General features: G+C 47.7%; 1 protein-coding gene and 1 pseudogene across 3 annotated transcripts in view; one reads left to right on the plus strand and one right to left on the minus strand.

The window, feature by feature from the left end:
- Positions 1-6,889: 6,889 nt before the first annotated feature.
- On the minus strand, positions 6,890-9,174 carry LOC100971872 (keratin, type I cytoskeletal 18-like; annotated as a pseudogene).
- Positions 9,175-16,798: 7,624 nt separating this feature from the next.
- The window catches only part of CAND2 (cullin associated and neddylation dissociated 2 (putative)), a 35,875-nt gene continuing 25,208 nt past the window's right edge, over positions 16,799-27,465 (plus strand). The window contains exons 1-2 of one of the 3 annotated variants that reach the window (XM_003826247.5): positions 16,799-17,165; positions 23,853-23,996. In XM_003826247.5, coding sequence (XP_003826295.1) covers positions 17,098-17,165; positions 23,853-23,996 — 212 coding nt within the window. In that variant the 5' untranslated portion in view covers positions 16,799-17,097. Of the gene's footprint in view, positions 17,166-17,218; positions 17,814-23,852; positions 23,997-26,751; positions 26,860-27,465 lie in introns of those variants that run through there. The other 2 variants (XM_055109507.2, XM_063602188.1) reach the window with 2 other exon arrangements.

Genomic DNA, 27,465 nt, shown 5'->3' on the forward strand with positions numbered 1-27,465 from the left:
AATTTTTGTATTTTTAGTAGAGACGAGGTTTCACCGTGTTGGCCAGGATGGTCTCGACCTCTTGACCTCGTGATCCGCCTGCCTTGGCCTCCTAAAGTGCTGGAATTATAGGCGTGAGCCACCAGGCCCTGCCCGAGTTGGACTTTATTAAAAGTAACACCTACTGCTATACCAAAGACACTACTAAGAGAATAAAAAGAGAAGCCACAGACTGAGAAGAAATAATTGCAAATTACATTTCTGGTAAAGGACTTATATCAAAAAATATACAAATAACTCTTAAAATTCAACAGTAAGAAAACAAACAACCCGTTTAATAATGGACAAAGATCTGAACAGATATCTCACCAAAGAATATATACAGATAGCAAATAGGCACATAATAATTCTTAACCTCATTTTTTTTTTTTTTTTGAGATGGAGTCTCGCTCTGTCCCCCAGGCTGGAGTGCAGTGGCGCGATCTCGGCTCACTGGAACCTCTGCCTCCTGGGTTCAAGCAATTCTCCTGTCTCAGCCTCAGCTGGGACTGCAGGCACCCGCCACCACACCCATCTAATTTTTGTATTTTTAGTAGAGATGGGGTTTCACCATATTGGTCAGGCTGGTCATGAACGCCTGACCTCAGGTGATCCACCCACCTCAGCCTTCCAAAGTGCTGGGATTACAGGTGTGAGCCACCGTGCCTGGCCAACCTCATTTGTTTTTAGGGAATCACAAATTAAAATGACAATAAGCAATCACTACACACTTATTCTAATAGCTAAAATCCAAAAAACCGACACTACCAAATGCTAAGTAAGCAACTGATTCATTGTTAGTGGGAATGCAAAATGGTATAGTCACTTTGGAATACAGTTTGGCAGTTTCTTATAAGCTTACCATATATATAGCTTACCATACCTTCCAGCCAGCAATCACACTCATAGGTAATTATGCAACTGATCTGAAACTTACCTCCACACAAAATCCTGCACGTGAATGTTTATAGCAGCTTTATTCATAATAGCTAAACACTGGAAGCAACCAAGATGTCCTTTGATTGGTGAATGGGTAAACTACAGTACATCCATAAAATGGAATATTCTTCAGCAATAAAAGGAAATGCACTATTGTTGATGATAAACACAGCCAGACATTATTAGTTAGAGCAGTGAAAACAGATTTTATTCAGTAACTACTGACAGCAGGGGAAAGAGCTGAGCTCCATTCTGATCTGTGCAGAGGTGATTTGGATGTTTTAAAGGGAGAATGAGGGAGCAAGGAGAGCGGCCCTCTGTAGAATCAGAGAAGTGAAAAATTACAAAGCGTTGGTCGGTGCAATTAGGCCAGCTGTGTTTGTTCTGTCCTCCCTCAGAGAGTGGGAGACAGAGGCCCTAACATCATGAAATGTTCCTGATGATTACATTTCAAAGGAATGGCTCTCAGGTCCTTGAGAGAAACGCTTCTGAGTTATAAGAGATACATATTCACAGTTGTAAGCTGTTTCTAGTAAATGCTTTAAGAAAGGGAGGTCAGAGGCTTATCATGAGATATTGGCTAAAATAGACAGTAAGTTCTCCAGGCAGCTTGAGCTTTCTCAGACAGGCATTTTAACAAGGTCTGAGGTCATTCTAAGGATATATTCTTATGGTCAAATCTCTTAATGCAGGGGTTTAGATGGGTTGTTATATGCCAAGAGTTCTGCAATCCCCTCCCCTCCCTTCCCCTCCCCTCCCCTCCCCTTACCTTTTTTCTTTTCTTTTCAGATGGAGTCTTGCTCTGTTGCCCAGGCTGGAGTGCAATGGCATGATCTTGGCTCACTGCAATCTCCACCTCCAGGGTTCAAGCGATTCTTTTGCCTCAGCCTCCTGAGTAGCTGGGATTACAGGTGTCCGCCACCACGCTCAGCTAATTTTTGTAGTTTAGTAGAGACGGGGTTTCACCGTGTCGGTCAGGCTGGTTCAAACTCCTGACCTCAGGTGATCTGCCCACCTCAGCCTCCCAAAGTGCTGGGATTATAAGCATGAGCCACTGTGCCTGGCTGAGTTCTGCAGTTCTCATGGAAAGACATAGATGAATCTTTTTTTTTTTGACACGGAGTCTTGCTCTTTCACCCAGGCTGGAGTGCAGTGGCGCGATCTTGCTTCACTGCAAGCTCTGCCTCCTGGGTTCTGGCCATTCTCCTGCCTCAGCCTCCCTAGTAGCTGGGACTACAGGCGCCTGCTACCATGCCCAGCTAATTTTTTTGTATTTTTAGTAGAGACCGGGTTTCTCTGTGTTAGCCAGGATGGTCTTGATCTCCTGACCTCATGATCCACCTGCCTCGGCCTCCCAAAGTGCTGGGATTACAGGCATCAGCCACCGCGCCTGGCCAACATAGATGAATCTTAAATGCATATTATTAAGTAAAAGGTGTCAGTCTGAAAAGGCTATATCCTATATGCTTCCAACTATATGACATTCTATAAAAGCCAAAATTATAGAGACAGTAAAAAGATCAGTTGTTGCCAGGGGCTCCAAAAGAAGGAGGGAGAGGTGACTAGGTAAAGCAGAGGGGATTTTTTTAGGATGACGAAGGTATATACAGCAACTATATATAATACTCTAATTAGTGAATTCACAACTATGCATTTGTCAAAACCTATAGAACTTTACAGCACAGAGGAATCTTAACATGTGCAAAGTTTCTAAAATCATTTAGGAGGTCAGGGGATTTCAGGGTGGAAAGCAGAATGTGATGAAACAATGCAACTGTATTATAAATGTATGCAACAACCTCACTGAATGCAGGGTGGGAGAAAAGTGCTGACCTAAGTAATGCAGGCAGACCCCAAAACTGGGAATCAGCCTGGGAGGGTTCTTGGCTTCACTTAGGGAAGATTTCAAGAGGGAGCCAACAGTGAAGAAAGCAAGTTTATTAGAGCAACGTTGTACAGCAAAATGGCTGCTCCATAGACAGAACAGGGCTATCTTACAGGCAGAGTGGCCCAGAATAGCACTCTTGGATTGCTAAACACTCAATTATATGCTAAATAAGGGGTGGGTTATTCACAAACTTTCTGGGAAAGGGGCGGGGAGTTCCCAGAATCATATAAGGTAACTTCTGGGTCATTGCCATGGCAGCATTTGTAAACTGTCATGGCACTGGTGGGAGTGACATGCCAATGCAAATAAGCAGTGAGGGTAACTAGAGGTTGCTTTCGTGGCCATCTTGGTACTAATTGGTTTGGGCTGGCTTCTTTGTAAATCCTGTTTAGATAAGGAGGGTTGTGAAAGTCTTGATCTCCTACCTCATAAGTAACTTTGGAAATGAATGGAATCTGCAAAACTAAAGGCAAAAGAAGATATACACAAGCACTATCCTCTAGTCTGTGAAGTTGTTTCCCATGGGGTAGAGGTTAACCATTGTGATATCACTATACATATATACTGGAATTGAAGAATTGGGTAAATGAGTGGCTAGGATTCTCATTGTTGGAGTAGGAGTTATAGTGAAACAAGGGGAGGAAGCTAGAATTATCCATTGGATAATGGATTCAAGTTGGACACATCAGTATAAATTTGTGTTTAGCTTAATAGAGATACAAATGGTTACATATAGAAATATATATAGATATGTGGATATACATGGATCAGTATACATACACCTATCTCCTTGTCTATCAGCTGAGAGGGTCTACAAGCAATGACACCCCAGTAGGAACAATTATATCTAGCAGCCAAAACTTGATTTCTAATACTATTCTCCAGTAAAAGGAACCAGGGATACTTGGAGAAATGGCTGAACTTCAGGAAATACGCAAGATGAGCCTGAAGCATCTTCTAATGCCAGTAAATAAGGAAGTGCTCAAACACACACACACACACACACACACACACACACACACACACACACACACGATCAGGGTATGTCAAAGGAACACAGGAACCAACTGAAAGAGTTCCCAATGGCCAAAGCTGGAACAATTTGAGAAAAAAAAAAAAAAGTAAAGTAGTATTGGATTAGAACTGAAAGTATAAAATATCCGTAAGTCCATACTTATACAAATAGATGATTAAATAAATAAATAAATGCGGGAGAAAAATGAGTATCTAGTGCAGAACAATTTCAAATAATTTATGTAGATAATCCTCCCTTAAGGAAGTGGTACGTAACACCCCACTCCTTAAATGTGGGCCGCACGTTGTGACTTTCTTTTGAAAAGTAGAGCATGGAAAGGGAGGTGGGGGAAAGGAATAATTTTATAGTGAAGAAACCTGACAAACACTACCTCAAGCTACGTGGTGAAGATTAACATCAACAGTGATAATTCATGCTGATAGTATGCACCCCAGATATGTGATGAGAATGATGCTTTACCTCTGTGGTCTTCCTTGCAGGAGCTCATTACCCCAGTCTAACTATAATAAAAACATCAGACAAATCCGAGCTGAAGGTCATTCTATAAAATACTTGAACAGTACTCAAAACTGTCAGCATCATCAAGAACAGGGAGAGTGTGAGAAACTGTGATATGGTTTGGTTTTGTGTCCCCACCCAAATCTCATCTTAAATTGTAATTCCCATAATCCTCATGTGTCAAGGGTAGGATCAGATGGAGGTAATTGGATCATGGGGGTGGTTTCCCTCATGCTATTCTCGTGATAGTGAGTGAGTTCTCACGAGATCTGATGGTTTTATAAGTGTCTGGCATTTCCACTGCTTGCACTCACTCCATCCTGCCACCCTGTGAAGAAGGTGCCTGCTTCTCTTTTGCCTTCTACCATGATTGTAAGTTTCCTGAGGCCTCCTCAGCAATGCAGAACTGTGAGTCAACTAAACCTGTTTCCTTTATAAATTACTCAGTCTCGGGTATTTCTTCTTAACAGTGTGAGAATAGTCTAATACAAACTGTCATAACCAAGATGAACCTAAGGAGACATGACAACTAAAGGTGGTATCCTGGAACCAAAAAAGGACATTAGGTAGCTGGGCGTGGTTGTTCATGCCTCTAATCCCAGCATTTTGGGAGGCTGAGGAGGGCGGATCACTTGAGGTCAGGAGTTAGAGACCAGCCTGGCCAACATGGCAAAACCCCATCTCTACTAAAAATAGAAAAATTAGCCAGGCATTGTGGCGCACGCCTGTAGTCCCAGCTACTCGGGAGGCTGAGGCAGGAGAATCACTTGAACCCAGGAGGCAGAGGTTGCAGTGAGCCAAGATCGTGCCACTGCACTCCAGCCTGCGTGACAGAGTGAGACTCTGTCTCAAAAAAAAAAAACCCAAAACCAAAAAACAAACAAACAAAAAAAGAACATTAGGTAAAAACCAAGGCAATCTGAAAGAAATATAGTCTTTTAGTTAATAATAATGTATCAATAGTGGTTCATTAATTGGGACAAATATACCATGTCAATGTAAAATTGTTAATAATATGGGGAACTGGATGTGAGGATATAGGAATCTTTCTACTGTGTTCACAATTTTTCCATAATTCTAAAACTGTTCTAAAATTAAAAGATTATTTTAAGAAATGTGAGGAACAAAGAACTAAAAACTGGATAGAAAAATGGGAGAAAGATATGAATAGATAATTCACAAAAAGATATAAAAAGGGCCTCCATACATTTGAAAAAAATCAAACTCATAATTAGAGAAATGCAAATTAAAACAACACTGAGATACAGTTTCTCACCCATAAGACTGGCAGAGACTAAAATGCATGACAACACATGCATTTGCATAACACATAGGCTGTGGGGCAACAGACATTTTCCTACGTTGCTGGTGAGAATGCAAACTGGTGCAGCCCTTGTGGAGGAGAATTTGACAGTAGCTAAGAAAGCTACAAATGCATTTACCTTTTGACTCAGTAATCCCTCCCCTTGGAATCTACCTGAAGATAAATAAAAAATATGTGGCTGGGTGCAGTGGGTCACACCTGTAATCCCAGCACTTTGGGAGAATTGCTTGGGAGGTCAAGTGTGCAGTGAGCAATGATCGTGCCACTTCACTCCAGCCTGGGTGACAAAATGAGACCCTGTCTCAGAATAAAAGAAAGAAAATGCATATTTATAAGGTTATTCATTGCAGCATTATTTATAATTACAAAATATTGGAAAAAACTTAAATGTCCATAGATAGGAGAGTGGTTGAATAAACTGTGACATCTCCAGCAATGGAGTACCATATAGCTGTAAAAATGGATGAGATCTCTATGAGATGATATGGGGTGATTTCCATATATACAGTTAAGGCGGAAATAAATCAAAGTGCAAAAAAGTATCCATGGCATGCTACTGGTCATGTAAGAAAGAAGAGGTTATAGGAAGATACACATTTCTGCTCATTTGTGCAAAAGAAATCTAGCAAAGGTAAACCAGAAATTAAAGAGATTGGCTACCTACAGGGGGTATGTAGGACTGGGGTGACAAGAAGGAAGGTATGGAAGTGACACTTTACTGAGTATACCTTTTTGCTTAGGTTTGACTCCAGGAACAAGAGTAATATTTCACATACTCCCCAAATAAAGAAACAATTAAAACCAACCAGACTGTTGGGGAAACCCAAGATGGAATACAAACACTAGCAAATAAACCTAACTGTATTCCAAATGAATAACAGACCATACCAAAGGGACAGAAAAGAAAAGACCTAACTTAAATAACTGTGGAATATAGAATTTGAACTGGATTCTGTAAGGCTACAGACAAAAAGAACTCCATATAAATACTGTACTCTAGTTAGCAAATTTGTTTCTCACTGAGGTGTGGGTTAGCAATTCTGCAAGTAGTGTGTATGTATACTAGGATTGAACAAATACATAAATATAGCTAATGAGAACAAGAGTTATCACTGTCAAAGAAAATAGTTACAAATGGCTGAGCAAGGTGGCTCACGCCTGTAATCCCAGCACTTTGGGAGGCCGAGGTGGGTGGATCACCTGAGGTCAGGAGTTCAAGACCAGCCTGGCCAATATGGTGAAACCCTACCTCTACTAAAAATACAGAAATTAGCTGGGTGTGGTGGCAGGTGCCTGTAATCCCACCTACTGGGGGGCTGAGGCGGGAGGATCTCTTGAACTTGGGAGGCGGAGGTTGCAGCGAGCCAAGATCGTGCCACTGCACTCCAGCTTGGGCAACAGAGTGAGACTCTGTCTCAAAAGAAAAAAAAGAAAATAGTTACAAATAAGGAAAGATAGGAAAGATAGAAGGATAGAATGAACCTTTGGTGTTGGGTTGAAATCAGAGATATCAGTATGAACTTGTGGGGTTTTTTTTATAGATAGAGATGTATGTGTGTGAGAGTTAGTATACACATACATATTTCATAGCTTTGTCCTCTGAGAGGGCCTAGAAGAAATGACATCTCAGTAGCAATGAGCAAAGCCAGAACCCAGATCTTGGTTTCTAAGTGCCACTTTCCAATAAAAGGAACCAGTGCTCCTTAGAAAAGTGGATGGTGATTATAGGGTTGGAACAGGGAAAATACAAGATAAGCCTAGAACATCTTTTGTTATTTAAAAAAAAAGAAAAGAAAAGAAAAGAAAGAAAGAAAATGCTCCAAAAAGAATGGGAGCTTGTCAAAGGAACATAGAAGCCAACTTGAAGGAGCTCTCAATGGGCAAACCAAGAGCAATTTGAGCAACAAAATAAATAGTATGTTATTGGATTGTAACCCAAAGTACAGAATGAATATACAGGAGACCACATGTTTATTTATTGATTTTTAATTTATTATTATTATTATTATTATTATTATACCTCTGAACTTTTTATTGGCCTCCTGCTCCCCAAAGGGTACCCTGCTTCTGCTGGCTTAATGTCTCAGAACTTTGGTGTCATCGGTCTCAGACACCACTTTGCCATCCACTATCCGGGGGTGGTGGTTTTTGGATGGTTTGCATGGAGTTGCTGCTGTCCAGGGCATCACCAAGATTGAAGCCCTCGCCATCTTCCAGCAGGTGGCGGTGGGTGGCAATCTCAGCCTCCAGCTTGACATTGATGTTCAGCAGGGTCTCGTACTCCTGGGCCTGGCTGTCCCTCTGCCCAAGTCAGTGCCAGCTCCAGGTGCAGCAGGATCCCGCTGAGCTGCTCTATCTGCAGGGTGTAGCGGGCCTCCACCTCCCTCAGGCTGTTCTCCAAGCTGGGCTTCAGATTTCTCACAGAGTCCAGCTTGATCTCCAAGGACTGGACTGTACATCTCGGCTCTGTGAGCATCATCTCAGCAGCTCCAACCTCCACGGACTGCGTGGTGACCACTGTGGTGCTCTCCTCAATCTGCTGAGACCAGTACTTGTCCAGCTCCTCTTGGTTCTTCTGAGCCAGCTTGTCATATTGGGCTTGGATATCTGCCATGATCTTGGTGAGGTCCTGAGATTTGGGGGCATCTACCTCCACGGTCAACCCAGAGCTGGCAATCTGGGCTTGTAGGCCTTTTACTTCCTTTTCGTGGTTCTTCTTCGTGAAGAGCAGCTCCTCCTTGAGAGCCTCAATCTCTGTCTCCAGCTGCAGCTGAGTGACATTGGTGTCATCAATGACCTTGCAGAGCCCATGGTGTCGTTCTCCACAGACTGGCGCATGGCCAGCTCTGCCTCATACTTGACTCTAAAGTCATCAGCAGCAAGATGGGCATTGTTGATCTGCAGAACGATGCGGGCGTTGTCCACAGTATTTGTTAAGATCTGAGCCCTCAGGTCCTCGATGGTCTTGAAGCAATGGCTCCAGTCTCTGACCTGGGGTCCCTTCTTCTCCAGGTGCTCCCGGATTTTGCTCTCCAGCCTCCAGTTCTCGGTCTCCAGGCTCCTCACTCTGTCCAGGTAGGAGGCCAGGTGGTTGTTCAGGCTTTGCATGGTCTCCTTCTTGTTCTGGATGCCTCCCATTCCTGCCAGACCCCCAGCCATCCCCGAGGCCAGGCCCCTGGACCCCATGCCGCCCCGGAAGCTGGTGGAGTGGGACACGGAGATCCGGGAACCAGAGCCCCCAGCGACTGCAGAGATGCTGACCATGCTGCTGACCAGCCGGGCGCCATAGCTGGCACCTGGACAGAGCCCAGGGACCAGTAGTTGGTGGAGAAGGTGGAGCGATTGGTGAAGCTCATGCTCTCTGGGGAGGAGGGCGAGAAGACAGGACTCAGCTTTGCCGACAACCTATTATTATTTTTTAACAGAGATGGGGTTTTGTCATGTTGCCCAGGCTGGTCTTGAACTCTTAAGCTCAAGTGATCCTCCCGCCTCTACCTCTTCCCAAAGTGCTGGGACTACAGACATGAGCCACTGTGCCTGGCCTAGAGACCACAGATTTAAATAAATAATTGAAAAATAAATAAATGGGGGAGAAATGACCATATCTTCCTTCCAGAAGAATTTTAATAAATGCAGAAGGTGACTGGATGCAATGGTGCACTCCTATAATCCCAGCATTTTGGGAGGTTGAGATGGGAGGATCACTTGAGCTCAGGCATTTGAGACCAGCTTGGGCAACACAGTGAAACCCTATCTCTACAAAAAATACAAAAATTAGCCAGGCATGGTGGCACAAGCCTGTAGTCCCAGCTACTTAGGAGGCTGAGGTGGGAGGATCTCTTAAGCCCAGGAGGTCGAGGCTACAGTGAACTGAGATCGCATTACTGCACTCTAGCCTGGGTAACAGAGCAAGACCCTGTCTCAGAAAAAGAGAAACAGGGAAATAGAAAATCACCATTCAACAGTAATATTCATAAAAGAAAGATCCACCAATGGATGCTAAAATTAGTAGGTGGAATTTTGAGGAGAAATAGGATATTTTGGTCATCTCAAAAAATCTCCTCCAAGATATTTATCCGGTGCAATTTCTCAAGTTAATAAAATTTAAATGCAAATTTACAAAAAGTATAAAATTATTAATTACAAGAGAAACATAGTAACTTTATAGTAGAGAAACTCAACCAAGACACAGTTTAGCTAAGTGATCAACATTAACACCAGCAGTAAGAAGACTTAGTGACATCACAAAGCCCTTGCTCTGATGCACTGAAGAAAGCTTAACACTGCTTATGCTGTACTCTAGCCAAAAAATGCATAACTTCAATCTAATCACGAGAAAAGCCTTAGACAAACCCAAATTGAGGGACATTCTGTAAAATAGCCAACCAGTTCTTTTAAAAAGTGTCAAGGACATTAAATACAAGAGAAGATGGAGGAACAGTCACAGATTGGAAGAGACTGAAGAGACCTGGAAACTAAATGTAATGAGTAACCCTGAACTGGATCCTTCAACAGAAATAGGACATTGATGGAAAAATTGGTGAAATTTTTTTTTTTGGAGGCAGAGTCTCGCTCTATCCCCCAGGCTGGAGTGCAATGGCGCGATCTTGGCTCACTGCAATCTCCGCCTCCCAGGTTCAAGTGATTCTCCTGCCTCAACCTCCTGAGTAGCTGGGATTACAGGCGCCTGCCACCATGCCCAGCTAATTTTTGTATTTTTAGTAGAGACGGGGTTTCGCCATGTTGGTCAGGCTGGTTTTGAACTCCTGACCTCGGGTGATCCGCCTGCCTCGGCCTCCCAAAGTGCTGAGATTACAGGCGTGAGCCACCGCACCTGGCCCACACCTGGCTGATTTTTAAAAAATATTTTTGTAGTGATGGGGTCTCACTATGTTGCCCAGGCTGGTCTTGAACTCTTGGGCTCAAGTCCTCCCATCTAGCCTCCCAAAGTGCTGGGATTACAAGCCTGCACCACTGTGCCTTGTTTGTTTTTGAACTTCACACAAATGGAACCACATAGAGTATGCACTCCTGCATCTGGCTTCTTTTGGCCAATATCTTTGAGATTCATTCATGTCATTGCACATGGCAGTAGTTCATTAATTTTCATTCCTATATAATATTCAATTTTATGAACTACTACAGTTTGTTTATTCATTCACCTGTTGATGAACACTTAGGTTGTTTCCAATTTTTGGCTATTCAGAAGAAGAAGAAGGGTGGTCTGAACTTTTTTTTTTTTTTTTTTTTTTTGAGATAGAGTCTCATTCTTGTCACCCAGGCTGGAGTGCAATGGCGGGATCTCGACTCACTGCAACCTCCGCCTCCCGGGTTCAAGCGATTCTCCTGCCTCAGCCTCCGGAGAAGCTGGGATTACAGGTGCCTGCCACCACGCCCGGCTAATTTTTGTAGTTTTAGTAGAGATGAGGTTTCACCATGTTGGCTGAGCTGGTCTCAAACTCCTAACTTCAGGTGATCCACCCAAATTGGCCTCCCGAAATGCTGGGATTACCAGTGTGAGCCACCGAGCCTGGCCTGAACGTTCTTTTGATGAACACATATACGTTCATATATCTTGAATATACGCCCCAGAGTGAAAGTGCTTATCTGAATACATCAAGGTAGACACATACTTAGCTTTTTAAAATATGGACAAACGGTTTGTACCAATGTAGTTTTACCAATTTAAAGCTCACACTACCACCATATAAGAGTTCTGGGGCCAGGTGTGGTGGCTCACTCCTGTAATCCCAGCACTTTGGGAGGCTGAGGCAGGTGGATTGCTTGAGCTCAGGAGTTTGAGACCAGCCTGGGCAACATGGCAAAACCTGTTGCTACAAAAAATACAAAAATTAGCCAGGCATGGTCGCTCACACCTGTAGTTCCAGCCACTTGTGGGGCTTGAATAGGAGGATCAGTTGAACCTGGGAGGTCAACGATGCAGTGATCTGAGATTGCACCACTGCACACCAGCCTGGGTGAAGTGAGACCCTGTCTCAAAAAAAAAAAAAAAAAGAAAAAGAAAAAAAAAGAGTTGTGTTTGTCCTGCATTCTTGATAACACTTCATGTTGTCCATCCTTGTACACTTTTATTGCTTTAAATACTTCCTCTGTGTGAAGACCTTCCCCCATCTGTATCTCCAACCAGGAATTCTCCCCTGATGCAACTGATGTATTCAGTTGTCAACATGGCATCTTTCCTTGGATGTCTAGTAGGTAATTCCAAGTTAACAGATCAATGCAGAGTTTTCAAGTCCTCCTTCCCATCAAAAGGTTTCTTGTCTTGACTTCCTCATCCCCATAAAAAGCACCACCATCTACTCAGCTGCTCCAGCTAAAAACTCATAATTCTTCCCTTTTCCTTACCCATAAAAATATGACTTGTAAAAATATATGCACTGACTCATAAAATTATTACGAAAATATTATGAAACTATGTACTTACTTCATTTCCTTTCCTTTTTATTTATTTATTTATTTACTTTTTTGCTCTGTTTTTTGTCTCGTTCTTTTGCCCAGGCTGAAGTGCAGTGGCATGATCTTGGCTCACTGCAATCTCCACCTCCCAGCAATTTTCCTGCCTCGGCCTCCCAAGTAACTGGGATTACAGGTGCGCGCCACAACACCTGGCTAGTTTTGTATTTTTAGTAGAGACGGGGTTTCACCATGTTATCCAGGCTGGTCTCGAACTCCTGACCTCAAGTGATCCACCCACCTCAGCCTCCCAAAGTGCTGGTATTACAGGCTAGAGCTACCGAGCCCAGCCCATTTCCCTCCTTTTTATTGAGGCAACAGTTACATATAGCAAAGTACAGCTTGATTAATTTTTACAAATATATACCTGTAATCGTCACCCAATTCAAGAGTGTGGATTCAATTAGCCAGGTGTGGTGGTGTGTGCCTGTAGTCCCAGCTGCTCAGGTGGCTGAGACAGGAGGATGGCTTGAGCCCGGGAGGTGGAGGCTGCAGTGAGTGGTGATCATGCCACTGCACTCTAGCCTGGGCGACAGAGTGAGACCTTGTCTTAAAAAAAAAAAAAAAGTATGTGAATCCAATCCTCAAATGAAACTGCTGTATTCTATTTCCATGACATAACCCGAATCTTCCCATCTTCGCCACCATTCCCCCAATGCAAACCACCCTCATTCTTTTTTCTTTTTTTTCTTTGAGACAGAGTCTCGCTCTGTCGCCTAGGCTGGAGTGCAGTGGCCCGTGATCTCGGCTCACTGCAAGCTCTGCCTCCCGGGTTCACATCATTCTCCTGCCTCAGCCTCCTGAGTAGCTGGCACTACAGGCGCCCGCCACCACGCCTGGCTAATTTTTTGTATTTTTAGTAGAGATGGGGTTTCTCTGTGTTAGCCAGGATAGTCTCGATCTCCTGACCTCATGATCTGCCCGCTTTGGCCTGCGAAAGTGCTGGGATTATAGGCGTGAGCCACCGTGCCCAGCCTCTTTTTCTTTTTTCTTCTTTTGAGATGGAGTCTGGCTCTGTTGCCCAGACTGGAGTGTATTGGTGTGATCTCGCTCACTGCAATCACTTCCGCCTCCAGGGTTCAAGCAATTCTCCTGCCTCAGTCTCCCGAGTAGCCGGGACTACAGGCGTGTGCCATCACACCCGGCTAATTTTTGTATTTTTAGTAGAGACAGGGTTTCACCATGTTGGCCAGGTTGGTCTTGAACTCCTGACCTCAGGTGATCTCCCAGAAGTGCTGGGATTACAGGCATAAGCCACCACGCCCGGCCCAAACCACCCTGATTCTTGATTGCGTGGACTGTTCAGCACTAAAGAGATCTTTCTAAAAAAACAGGCCAGGCGCAGTGGCTCACATCTGTAATCCCAACACTTTGGGAGGCCGAAGCAGGTAGATCACCTGAAGTCAGGAGTTTAAGACCAGCCTTCTGGCCAACATGGTGAAACCCTGTCTCTACTAAAAATACAAAAATTAGCTGGGCATGGTGATGCGTGTCTGTAATCCCAGCTACCTGGGAGGCTGAGGCAGGAGAATTACTTGAGCCTGGGAGGTGGGGGTTGCAGTGAGCTGAGATTGCACCACTGCACTCCAGCTTGGGCAACAGAGCGAGATTCCATCTCAATAAATAACTGAATTAATTAAATAAATAAAATAAAATAAACTGATCTGGCTGGGCGCAGTGGCTCACACCTGTAATCCCAGCACTTCGGTAGGCTGAGGCGGGTGGATCACCTGAGGTCAGGAGTTCAAGACTATCCTGGCCAACGTGGTGAAACCCCATCTCTACTAAAAATACAAAATTTTGCCGTGTGGCGGCGGGTGACTGTAGTCCCAGCTACTCGGGAGGCTGGCGCAGGAGAATTGCTTGAACCTGGGAGGCAGAGGTTGCAGTGAGCCGAGATCACACAACTGCACTCCAGCCTGGGCAACAGAGGGATACTCTGTCTCAAAAACAACAACAAAAACGGATCAAGTTACCTTCTTGCTTTACGCCATCCAGTGTTCCCTGGCGTTAGTGTTCCCACATAAAATTAGTGTTCCCATATAAAATACGAACTCCTTGCCTTGGCCTGAAAGGTTTCAAGTAATCTGGCCCCTGTCCACCTCTCTGTCCTCATTTCCTCAGTGGAAGACTGATCTCATTCCATTCCAGCCATAGCCCGCCCTCCCTCTCTCCCTCCCTCCCTTCCTCCCCTCCTTTTTTTTGAAACAGGGTCTACTTTGTCACCCAGGCTGGAGTGCAGTGGTGCGATCACAGCTTACTGCAACCTCTGCCTCCCAGGCTCACCTCTGCCTCCCAGGTTCAAGAGATTCTTCCACCTCAGCCCCCCAAGTAGCTGGGACTACAGGCGTGTGCCATCACACCCGGCTGATTTTTGCATTTTTTGTAGAGACAGGGTTTCACCATGTTGCCCAGGCTGGTCTTTAACTCCTGCGCTTATGTGATCCACCCACCTCAACCTCCCAAAATGCTGGGATTACAGGCATGAGCCACTGCGCCCAGCCAGCCACAGCCTTTTCTTTTCTTTCTTTCTTTCCTTTTTTTTTGAGACGGAGTCTCGCTCTGTTTCCCAGGCTGGAGTGCAGTGGCGCCATCTTGGCTCACTGCAAGCTCCGCCTCCCGGGTTCACGCCATTCTCCTGCCTCAGCCTCCCGAGTAGCTGGGATTACAGGCGCCCGGCACCACGCCCGGCTAATTTTTGTATTTTTAGTAGAGACGGGGTTTCACCTTGTTAGCCAGATGGTCTCGATTTCCTGACCTTGTGATCCACCCGCCTCAGCCTCCCAAAGTGCTGGGATTACAGGCGTGAGCCACCGTGCCCGGCCCAGCCACAGCATTTTCTTAAACACATCAGGCTGGTTTCCACTTTGAGACCTTTTTTTTTTTTTTTTTTTGAGACAGAATCTTGCTCTGTCGCCAGGCTGGAGTGCAGTGGCGCGATCTCGTCTCACTGCGAACTCCGCCTCCCGGGTTCACGCCATTCTCCTGCCTCAGCCTCCTGAGTAGCTGGGACTACAGGCGCCCGCCACCACGCCCGGCTAATTTTTATGTATTTTTAGTAGAGACGGGGTTTCATCGTGTTAGCCAGGATGGTCTCGATTTCCTGACCTCGTGATCCTCCTGCCTTGGCCTCCCGAAGTGCTGGGATTACAGATGTGAGCCACCGCACCCGGCCACCACCTCGGGATCTTTGCACCTGCTGCTCCCTCTGCCTGGGAAGCTCTTCCCTCAAAACTTTGCCCAGCTGCTTCATCTGTTGAGGTCTTAGCCCAAATGTCTCCTCCTCAAAAGTGCCCTCCCTGACCTTTGCTGAAGTTGCCCCTCCACGCTCCAGGAACTCTATTTTATTTTCTGAAGAGCTCTTATTTTCCTTATCTAATCACTTCTTCCTTCTTGCTAATTTCCTACACTAAAATGTAAAGTCCCCAGGGGGCAGGGGCCGTTTGTGTCTAACACCCTGCTGCGTTACATCCTTATTGTATAGATCTGCACTGTTCATTATGATAGCCACTACCCATAGTGGGCTATTTAAAGTTAAGTTAATGAAAAATCAATATAATTAAGAATTTGGTTCCCCAGTCACACTAATTCCATTTCAAGTGCTCAATAGCCACATGTGGCTAGTGGCTATCATATTAGATACTATACTGAAGATGTAGAACATTTTCAACATTGCAGTGTTCTGTTAGCTTTGGTCTAGAACCTACGTACCTCATAATAACAGGTGTTCAAGGGGGGTGTCAATTTAATAAAGATTTTTTTTTTTTTTTGAGACGGAGTCTCTCTCTGTCGCCCAGGCTGGAGTGCAGTGGCGCGATCTCCGCTCACTGCAAGCTCCTCCTCCCGGGTTCACGCCATTCTCCTGCCTCGGCCTCCCGAGTAGCTGGGACTACAGGCGCCTGCCACCACACCCGGCTAATTTTTTGTATTTTTAGTAGAGACAGGGTTTCACTGTGTTAGCCAGGATGGTCTTGATCTCCTGACCTCGTGATCCGCCCGCCTCGGCCTCCCAAGTGAATAAAGATTTCTTTTATCCTTATCTTATGAGTGAGAAAAACATAGCCCAGAGAGGTTGTTTCATTATCCCAAGGTCACACAGCCAGGAAGGAGCCTAGCAGAGATTTGAAGCCAGGCTTGTCTGGCTCTGAAGCACACACTACTCCCTTTCCCATCCAGCAGCCTCCTGGCTGTTTATGGAAGGATTGCTGCGCAGGATATTAAGGGATCTGCAGTCAATCCTGACTCCATCCCAGATTCATTGGCTGTGTGACCCTCAGCAAATCCCTTTGCTTCTCGGCCTCAGTTGCATTGCTAAAAAAATGAAGAAACTGACCCTGCCGTCCTGAGGGTTGGGGATGCGAGGCAGGGGGCCTTGTGTGACTCAGTTCATTCCCCAGATCCTGTCTGGCTCAGGGGCGGGCAAGCATCGTGGGTGAGGGGATTGGGTGAGGGGTCTTTTGGTTGGCCTGACCAGCTTTGGTTGATAGCTCCTGTTTCTTGAATGCCTACAGATGAGAAAGCGGAGGTAAAGTAACTTGGCCAAGGCTACACAGCAGAAGAGGCAGAACTGGGATTCGAACCTAAGACTCTATGATATTATGTCCATGCCGCAAGACAGAGCTGGCACCTACAGGAATAACAAGGAGGTGGTGGCCGGGTAGTGAGCTCCCCGTCTCTGGGGGTGTGTGCAATCCGGCGCTGCGCTGTCAGCAGGGCAAGGGCTGGGGCCGGGGCCAAGACCACCAAGCCAGGCCCAGGCCCGCCCGCCTCCCGCGGCCGCCATGGCCAAGGCGTGAGCACGGGGCGGGGCGGGAGCTGCTATTTCTGTCTGGTGAGCGCAGCCCGCGCAGCTGGCGAGGGAGGGGGCGCCCGCGCCGCCATATTCCCTCCCGCCGGCCGGCTCCGCGGCGCGCAGCCACCATGAGCACCGCCGCCTTCCACATCTCCAGCCTCCTGGAGAAGATGACGTCCAGCGACAAGGACTTCAGGTGCACCCCGCCGCCGGCCCCCTTCTCTCCTTCCCGCTCTGAAGCCGGGGGCCTTCCTCCCCTCTCGAAGCGCCAGCCCATCCCCCATGACCATGCAGCCCCCTGCCTCTTCTCTCTTCTCCCTGGATTAAGCTGCCCCCCTCCCCACAGACCCACTCCTGCCTCGTGGTCCCCACTGAAGCTCCGGGCGTTCTCCCCTAGTGGCCGTCCTGCCCCTCCGCGACTCCAGTCCCTGCTTCGTCTCCCACCGTGCAGGCTTCAGCCCTACCTCTCACCCCCGATCAGAGCCCCAGCTCCACCCCTCTGCACCCTGCCTCGGCCTCTCCTCCCTCGTGTGTGTCCGGCCCCCTTCTTCCCCCGCAACTGATGCACCAGCGCCCCCTCCCCCCCGCCCCCACCACCTTCAGCGAGCCCACAGTGAAGCCCTACGCCTCTCCCTGGGGACCCCAGCACCTGCCTCTTCTCCGCATTGAACCCGGACCCTTCCCGGGACCGCAACCCCCAGCTGACTTTCTCACTGGCACCCTCAGTGATGCCTCCTTCTCAACATCACCCGGACCCCTCCCTCCCCGTCTCCCTCCCCTCCTGCGATTGTTCAGACCCAGCCTAAAGGAGGGGGCTGGGCTGAGTCTGGCTTTCCAGTCACAGGTAGGTGATGGTTGGGGTGGGACCTTCTAGGTTTTGTGTGCCAGTCTCCTTCCCCACTCCCTTTTTTCTTCTTTCGCCCTCTCACAGCATCACAGAACCACAGGAATAGAGCTGAAAAGAACGGTGGAAACATCTGGTCCAATGAGTTTCCACCTGCATTCCCTGGGGAAACTGAGGCCCAGGGAGGAAAAGGGATTGGCCCGTGGTCTCATGGCCAGTTCTGGCCCGTCCAGCTGAAAGAAGACCTTGGAGACTCAATGAACATTTTTTCACTTTGTCCCCATTTTACAGATAGGGAAACTGAGTCTCAGAGGCATGAAGGGCGTAGGTTCAGTCACAAAGCCAGGAAGTGGGAGACTTAGTCCGAATCCAGGCCAGTCTAATACAGAGGCCAAGATCTTAGTGAGGTCCTCTGATTCCAGCCCCCTGACAGGTGAGGAGACTGAGACCTGCTCTGGTGGTCTGACTCCTACTCTTCTCCTGCAGCCCATTCCTCAGTACCCCTCAAGAGCCCCCCCCACATTAATAGAGCCTGGGATCCAAGGTCTTGGCTTCAGATCCCAGCTGCCGTCACTCACTGGCCGTGTGACCATGGACAAGTAACTTAACCCCCATGAGTCTCCCTGTGCTTCTGTTTCTATAAAATGGGGATAACAGAACCCATCTCTGAGGATTGGGGTAAGGATGAAATAAGATAGTACATGTGAAATGCTCAGGTTCATGGCAGGCACTAGGTTGGTGCTTAATAAACGGACACTGTTATGATTCTGTGCACATCCAAAACCTGCCACGCCCTGTCCCCTCTCTAGACCTTCACTAGGGGGATTCTTTGCTCTCCCTTGACCTCCTCCCTTCATCTGACAGCTCCTATAACTCTTGACCCCAGGCAGGATTAGGTACCTCCTTTCAGCTCCCATCATGCCTCCCCTCATGTTTCTGCTAGATCACTTTTCAGCCCTGGGAGACCCTGAGCTCCTGGGCCACCGGGACTATGCACTTCCTCTTAGTGCCCCAACACCTGTGCTGAGTACACGGTAGGTGCTTAGTGAATGTTCGCTGGGTCCCAGGCTCCCTACTGTGCACCCCACGTGTAATCTCAGTCCACCCATGGGTGGTAGTGATTGTTCTTCCTGTTTTCCGGAGGCTTGGAGGAGTGCAGTGACTTGCCCAAGGTCACAGAGCTGGCTAGTGGCCTAGGGGATTTGCGCTAGTGTCTCTCAGGCCTCTGGTCCAGTCTCTGGGAGAGGGAGTTGGCCCTGCCAGCTACAGCCTGAGAAGCCCTTTCAGCCTGTCTCTGCCAGTGGCCTGGAGAACACTTAAAACCACCCCAAGCATGTGAGAATGGTGTCTATTTTTAAAGTCCGAATACCAGGGTGCTGGGTCCTGCAGACCAGCTGTCCAGGCGCCCGTGTGGCCAAGGGTTTCAGCTGAGTTGCCTCTAGGGTTTCTCTGTAATGAAACTGAGACTGTGTCCTCTGGTTCCTGGAGCGGGGCAGCGACTGCAAATGGGGGTCCCAGGTGGGGTGGAGGAGATCTTTGTTTCCTGTTCTTCCTGGGCCCTGGCTTTATGGGCAGGAGGTGCCCCATTACCACGGAGGCTCCAGCAGTCAAAACGAGTACCTTGCGGGTCTTGCAGGAATTACCAAGTCATTTCTTGAAAACACAGTAGAATTGGTTGAAAAGCCAGGAGACCTGTGTGGTGGGCTGGTTTTCCGCCCAGTTTGCTGTTACCGTAGGCAGTTTGTGCAGCCTTCCTGAGCCTAGTTTTCTTACTACCTCATGCTAAGAGCTAGATTGTCCTATTGAAACCTCCCAAGGATACTATGAGGTAGGGCAAAGAAAAGTTCCCATTTTATATATAGAAAATCTGAGGCCCAGAGAAAAGGAGGTAGTTGCCCAATGTCACCTAGTTGATAAACGGCAAGACCAGTATACTCATTTAAAGCCAAACTTTGGTGCTCAAGCTCTTATCCACCAAATTATATACTTTTCCTTCCCTCTCCCATCCCTACACACATACACGTATAAAACATGGCTTGCTTTCTCCGAGAGCTAGTGTCTGCAGGAACCAGGGGTGTCTGAAATGCTGAGGCATACTTCAGAAGAGTTGGTTTCTGAATTCGGACTATTTGGCTGTAAGTTCTGTTAAGGGCTAGCTCTCTCACTACCTCTCCTCCTGCTCTCACCCTCCCCGACAAAGCCCTCTGCAGACCTGTTCTTTGTTGAGCCTGGAGTCCCAGAGATAAACCTGATGAGCCTCTGCCCTCAGTGAGTGTACAGTCCAATGGAGAAGATGCTCTGGTGGCCAGACTTGTATTGCAGTGTGAGAAGTACTATAAAGGAGGGGTGCAGAGTGCTCTGAAAGGATCTTGTCCAGGGAACCATTGTGCTTAGGGGCTGTGGATGCAGGGGTAGGGCAGGGAGGTCAGTCATCCTTGAGCTGGGACATTTGAGCTGGGCTCTTGATGGGTGAATAGGAGCTCAACAGATGAAGAAGAAGAGCGGGGATAGAAGGCCTATCTTGGGCAAAGAGGCACATCGCCTGGGTTGCCAGGCTGAGCTGGGCCCCCATGGACTGCAGCAGAAACACAACTTGGAGACCCTGGGTGCCATCTCAGAATGTCCCCTCAGCTGAGCAGACGTAGGGGTGCATGTGCTCACCTCAGGCCTTGGCCTGGCTCAAATCCAAACCTCCTCCTTCACTTTACCTTTGCCCAGAGGTGGGCACAGTCAGTCCTGCCATCCTGCCCATGCTGCCAGCCCAGCCTCCTCTCTCCTAGCAACTTGTGGCTAATCTACTTGTTAAAAATAAACAGGACATCGACCAGTCCACCCCTGGTAACAGGGCACTGTGGGCTGCGGTGACATCTAGGAGCAGGTCTCAGTCTGCACAGATGAGAGCCAGAATCCCAACTGTGATAGATTTTGCCACAGGACGCTGGGGTCAGGGCTCTTGGTTGATTTGCTCAACCATGCTGGAAAGCAGGGCCAGCGTGGGGTGGTAGAGTGGCCCAGCAGGGTCAGTAAAAGCTGGAGGCTTTCTCCAAGGCAGCCTCACAGTATCTCCTCACTGCTCTGTCCTGTTTTCTCCTGAGACTCCGCTCTCACTTGCCTGCAGGAGCCAGTCAGTGGGTGAAGTGGGCCTAGTGGGGACCAGGTGAACTGGGGAGAGGGCAGCCACAACCTGATTCTAATCAGGTATTGTCACCAGGGATTGTAGGCCCCGCTGTATTCAAATATTCTGTTTTCAAGATAATGTGGAAGTCAGTGTTTTGTTTTTGTTTTTGTTTTTGTTTTGAGTCTCACTCTGTCACCCAGGCTGGAGTGCTGTGGCACGATCTTGGCTCACTGCAACCTCTGCCTCCTGGGTTCAAGTGATTCTCCTGCCTCAGCCTCCCAAGTAGCTGGGACTACAGGTGTGCACCACCACACCTGGCTAATTTTCGTATTTTTAGTAGAGATGGGGTTTCCCCATGTTGGCCAGGCTGGTCTCTAATTTCTGACCTTAAGTGATCTGGCGACCTTGGCCTCCCAAAGTGCTGGGATTGCAGGCGTGAGCTGCTGCGCCCAGCCTGGAAATCAGTATTTTTTTTTTTTTTTTTTTTTGAGACGGATACTCACACTGTTACCCAGGCTGGAGTGCAGTGGCACGATCTCAGCTCACTGCAACCTTTGCCTCCCGGATTCAAGTGATTCACCTGCCTCAGCCTTCCCAGTAGCTAGGATTACAGGTGTCCGCCACCGTGCTCGGCTAATTTTTGTATTTTTAATAGAGACAGGGTTTCACCATATTGGCCAGGCTGATCTAGAACTTTTGACCTCAGGTGATCCACCCGCCTCAGCCTCCTAAAGTGCTGGGATTACAGGCGTGAGCCGCCATGCCAGGCCAAAGTCAGTATTTTTATGTCAACTCTCCCAATGTTCAAATGTTGACAAGTAATTTAAATTTTTGAAAACATGTTTGCAAGGTGGACACAGCTGAGGGCTACTAGTTTCAGACCTCTGCTCCTACCCTCTTAATTTTGGCGGGAATGGTGCCCAATTCCCGCACCATTCCTCAACTTGGAAAGTTGGCCCCAGCCTCAACTTTCCATGGCTTCCAGCTTAGACTCCCACTGCAGTTTCAAATGCCTGGGACAGCATCAGGCTTTTCGCGTCAGGCCCCATGAATCCCCCACCTCCAGGTGGGTAGCCCTTGCCTCTGGTGCCCACCCTAGGTCAGTGAGCCAGTCAACTATTGGCGCTGGTCTCCAAAATATGCCCATGCCCATCAGCATGGCGTGGGGCAGTGGTTTTCAAAGCGTGGTCCCTGACCCTCAGTGTCATCCAGGAATTTGTTAGAAATGTGGATTCCTGGGCCCCAACTCAGACCTGCTGATTCAGAAACTCTGGGAATGGGGACTAGTATTATTTAACAAGCGCTGCTGGTGATTCTGATGCTGGCTATAGCTGGAGATCCACTGCTCTAAGGGCAGGGACTGAGCCGGTTCTCTGAGATGGGAGTGAACAGGGCTCGCCCTCCTCCATCTGTTTGGCAGACAGGCCTCTAGCTCTGACTTGGACACAAGGTGTCTGTTCAACCTTCTGGTATCCCTTGGCTGGGCGCGGTGGCTCACGCCTGTAATCCTAGCATTTTGGGAGGCCGAGGTGGGCGGATCACGAGGTCAGGAGATCAAGACCATCCTGGCTAACACAGTGAAACCCCATCTCTACTAAAAATACAAAAAATTAGCCGGGCGTGGTGGCCGGCACCTGTAGTCCCAGCTACTCGGGAGGCTGAGGCAGGAGAATGGTGTGAACCCGGGAGATGGAGCTTGCAGTGAGCTGAGATCGTGCCACTGCACTCCAGCCTGGGCAACAGAGCAAGACTCCATCTCAAAAAACAAAACAAAACAAAACAACCTTCTGGCATCACTTTCTCAGCTGTTGTGAGATGTGGATGATGTCCTGTGCCATTATAATAATGGCAGTGCCATTTACTGAGCACACACCATGTGCACTTAAAACCCCATGAGGCAGGTACTAGTCTCATCCCCGTTTTCAGACAGGTAAACTAAGGCTTGGAGAGGTGAAATGACTTGCCCAAGTTCACACTCATAAATGGCTGAGGCGGGAGCCACCGACCCTGAAACATTATGCATTTAGCCAGCATGCTGAGCCGTTCCTAGTCTGCCACTATGTGGCAGTTGGTGTCACACATATGTGGGTCTCCTTGTAGCCCAACCATGCCCACTGCTCAAATAATCCACCATCATGTGGCACTTAACGACGGGGAGACATTCTGAGAAGTGCATCCTTAAGCGATTTTGTCCTTGTGTGAACCTCATAGAGTGTGCTTACACAACCTAGATGGTAGAGCCTACCACACTCCCAGGCTATATGGTGTGGCCTGTTGCTCCTAGGCTACAAACCTGTATTGACTACTGTAGGCAGTTGTAACAGAGTGGTATTTGTGTGTCTAAACATAGAAAAGGTACAGTAAAAATAAGGTAGAAAAGATTAAAATGGCATGCCTGTATAGGGCAGCTCCATTATAATCTTTTTTTTTTTTTTTTTTTGGAGACGGAGTCTCGCTGTGTCACCCAGGCTGGAGTACAGTGGCATGATCTTGGCTCACTGCAAGCTCTGCCTCCCGGGTTCACGCCATTCTCCTGCTTCAGCCTCCCGAGTAGCTGGGACTACAGGCGCCCGCCACCACACCTGGCTAATTTTTTGTATTTTGTTTAGTAGAGACTGGGTTTCACCATGTAAGCTAGGATGGTCTTGATCTCCTGACCTCGTGATCTGCCCACCTCGGCCTCCCAAAGTGCTGGGATTACAGGCGTGAGCCATTGCGCCCGGCCAGCTCCATTATAATCTTATGGGACAACCATTGTATATGTTGCCTGTCACTTACCAAAACATCATTATGTGACACAGGACTGCATTTGACCTCGAATCTTTGTATTAAGGTCTACTTCTAGGGGAACCCTGAGGTACTGCCCGAATCCACCAGGGCCCGGGAGCTGCTCAGCAATCTCCTCCATCCTCCCTGTGCAGGTTCATGGCCACCAGCGACCTGATGTCAGAGTTGCAGAAGGACTCCATTCAGCTGGACGAGGACAGCGAGCGCAAGGTGGTGAAGATGCTGCTCCGGCTCCTGGAGGACAAGAACGGTGAGGTGCAGAACCTGGCTGTCAAGTGGTGAGTGTCAGCCTCGGTGGAGCAGGAGAAGGGGCCCTACCTGGTGTGGGAGCATCCTGGGGACCGCTGTCCCTTTGGGGTACAGCCTCGCAGAGGAGACCTGCTGAGCAGCTCTCGTTGAATGGTACCTTAGTCTGAGTTTTCCCAGAAGATGCTGAGACAAGGATTCAAATCTAAATTTATTTGGGAGGTGATCCCAGGAAACATGGTAGAGGAGTAGGGAAGTGAGGCAGGAAAGGGAAGAGGACCAATCAAGGGTATGGTACGAAGCAAGTGACCACAGTGGGCCTGATGAGCTTAACCCCATGGGGGCCTCTGGGACACAGTACAGGACGTGCCCCTTGGACTTTTCCCAAAGGGTAAGGGAGCTGGGGTATTAATCCACCAGCTCCCTGGTAGTCATTGGTTAAGGGCTGCTTCTGGGGTAGGATGGAGGGTTGTCCACTGCCTGCCACCTCCAGCCAGAGAAAGCCCTCAGACAGATGTAAATGCTGGGAAGGTCAAGCTGACACACATCAAGGTGGTAAAGGCTTAAAGGCTGGGTGCGGTGGCTCATGCCTGTAATCCCAGCACTTTGAGAGGCCAAGGCGGGTGGATCACCTGAGGTCAGGAGTTTGAGACCAGCCTGACCAACATAGTGAAACCCTGTCTCTACTAAATAATAATTAAAAAAAAAAAGTTGCCGGGCATGGTGGTGCGTGCCTGTAATCCCAGCTACTTGGGAGGCTGAGGCAGGAGAATCGCTTGAACCCAGGAGGCAGAGATTGCAGTGAGCCAAGATTGCACCATTGCACTCCAGCCTGGGCAACAAGAGCAAAAATTCCATCTCAAAAACAAACAAACAAAAAAGGCTTAGGGCACATGGGACTGGGAGAGGTCCTAAAAGCCCCAGCCTTAGATCACTGTGAGGCTGTGATCCTGAGACGTTGGCCAGTTATCTCGAGTAGAAAAAGACAAGACAAGGGTATGTGCAGAGCACGTGGGGATGCTTGTGTGGTAGGGTCATTCTCACACCCACAGCTGAGAACCACTAGTGTAGGGCAGAGGTTGTCAACCTTGACTGCAGGTTAGCATCACCTGGGTAATTTTAAATAGAATGCCAGGGATCAAGGGACAACAGGGTGAGAGAATTGGGCACTGTCTCTCAAACCACTGTCTGTGAGCTGGGTCCAGGCATTCTTCTGGGGCATGTTAATGAATTGCAACGTGATCCCAAGAGCAGAGAGAATTCAATAAAGGGTTTTATGTAGGAAGGTGACATGGACAAGTTTATGAGCTGGGAATGTCTTTCTGTTCATGGAGTATACTTAGGATGGGTTTCACACCAGCAGAACCAATACCTTTTTATAACAAATAGTTTGTAATACCGTTTCCTATTAGGAAATGAAATTCATACATTATAAAACCTACCTCTACACATAATGCCCTAACCATAACCATAAAGGCAAACTAGAAGGAATGTAGTTTATAGTAATGTGTGTTTCCATGTATGCGTGCTTGGGCACTGTGATGGTAGAAGTGATGAAGTCACGAGAAGCCTGCATCTACATGTGAACTCATCGTGAGTACAGATACAGACAGGGGGTGTTGGGGACTCAGGTTTCAGAATTGGAGGCCATTGCTCTTAGTGGCAAGATTTTCTTTTTTTTCTTCTTTTTTTTTTTTTTTTTTTTGAGACAGAGTCTCACTTTGTCACTCAGGCTGGAGTACAGTGGTGCAATCTCAGCTCACTGTGACCTCCCCCTCCCAGGTTCAAGCGATTCCCATGTCTCAGCCTCCTCAGTAGCTGACATTACAGGCATGCACCATCACACCCGGCTAATTTTTGTATTTTTAGTAGAGTCGGGGTTTCACCCTGTTGGCCAGGCTGGTCTTGAACTCCTGACCTCAAGTGATCTGCCTGCCTAGGCCTCCCAAAGTGCTGGGATTACAGGCATGAGCCACCACACCCAGCCAGGATTTTCTAAAGTGAGTGACCATCTCCCAATAAAGTTTCCCAGAAAACAAAGTAGAATTTTCCTTCAATTTACCTGAAAATTGCATTCTTAGAAAATCTAAAATGTGGTATATTAAAACAATGTAAAAAGTATTTTGTGTCTATGTATAAAATGAAATTTTAGACTCAGATAATTATAGAAAGGCCTTTTGCCTATACAAATGCCCATTGGGATGTTAGAACCTCTTGCGGGGCATGGACAGTGCTTTGTTTTACATTATTGTCTTTCTGCTGTTCCTGCTCCTCACCCCCTTAAAGGCCAGAAGTACTAACTCAATAGTTTTGATGACCAAGGACCCCCATAAATTGCCAAGGTGGTATTACTCCTAGTGGGAACCAGTGCTATAAGAGGTAGGATGGAGGACTCCATGATTACGTAGATAGAGGAGCTGTGGAGAAGGAAGTTGAGAGAACCAAGGTTTGAAAACCATGGTGCACATGCCTGTAGTCCTAGCTATTCTGGAGGCTGAGGCAAGAGGATCACTTGAGGCCAGCAGTTCAAGACCAGCCTGGGCAACATAGCGAGACACTGAAAAAGGAAATTAGCCAAGCATGGTGGCTTGAATATGTAATCTCATCTGTGTAGGAGGATCGCTTGAGCCCAGGAGTTTGAGGCTGCAATGGGCTATGATCACGCCACTGTATTCCAGCCTGGGCAACAGAGCGAGACCTCATCTCAATAAAAATCAAGAAAAAAGAAAACCATTGTGCATTGCAGTCACCTGAAGCTCTTGTTGAAACCCTGTATTCCCTGCCCAGGGATTCAGATTCAGGGGATGGAGCAGGAAGGGAGCTGGGGCAGAGGATGAGACTATAACACCCTGGAATCTGCATTCTGATGCACACCAATGTCTGAGAACCACTCAGGTAGGGCAGAGGTTGTCAGCCTCGACTGCATGTTAGAATCACCTGGGGAATTTTAAAAGCCCTCCCCCAACCCCCTCCAGGCCACATCTGAAACCAATTAACTCAGACTCTCTGAGAGCAGTGCCCAGGTAGGCATTTTTTAGAGGCCCAGGTGATGGCAACTAAGGCCAAGAACGAGGGCGTCTAGTGCCGCTGTTTTTACACTTTCCTGTGCATTGGAATCACCTGGGGACCTTGTGGCGCTACAGATCCTGGCTCAGTAGATCTAGGGTAGGGTAAGGCCTGAGATTCCACATCCTGAGCAAGCTCCCGAGTGGCGTTGCCAATGCTAACTCACCACCAAACTTTGAGAAGCAAGCCTCTAAGGCAGAGATTCTCCAAGTGTGCTCCCTGGACCACCTACAGTATCAGCCTCAACTGGGAGCTTGCTAGAAATGCACACTGTCAGGCCACACCTAGATAGCCCTCCTGACTCTGAAACTCTGGGGGTGGGGCCCAGCAATCTGTTTTAACAAGCCCGCCAGGGGATTCAGATGCACCCTCAAGTTTGAGAACCCTTGTTCTGGAGCACTATTTGGCCATTTCCTGAGACGTAAAACACAAGAA

This window comes from Pan paniscus, chromosome 2, assembly GCF_029289425.2.
Source record: "Pan paniscus chromosome 2, NHGRI_mPanPan1-v2.0_pri, whole genome shotgun sequence".
NCBI lineage: Eukaryota > Metazoa > Chordata > Mammalia > Primates > Hominidae > Pan > Pan paniscus.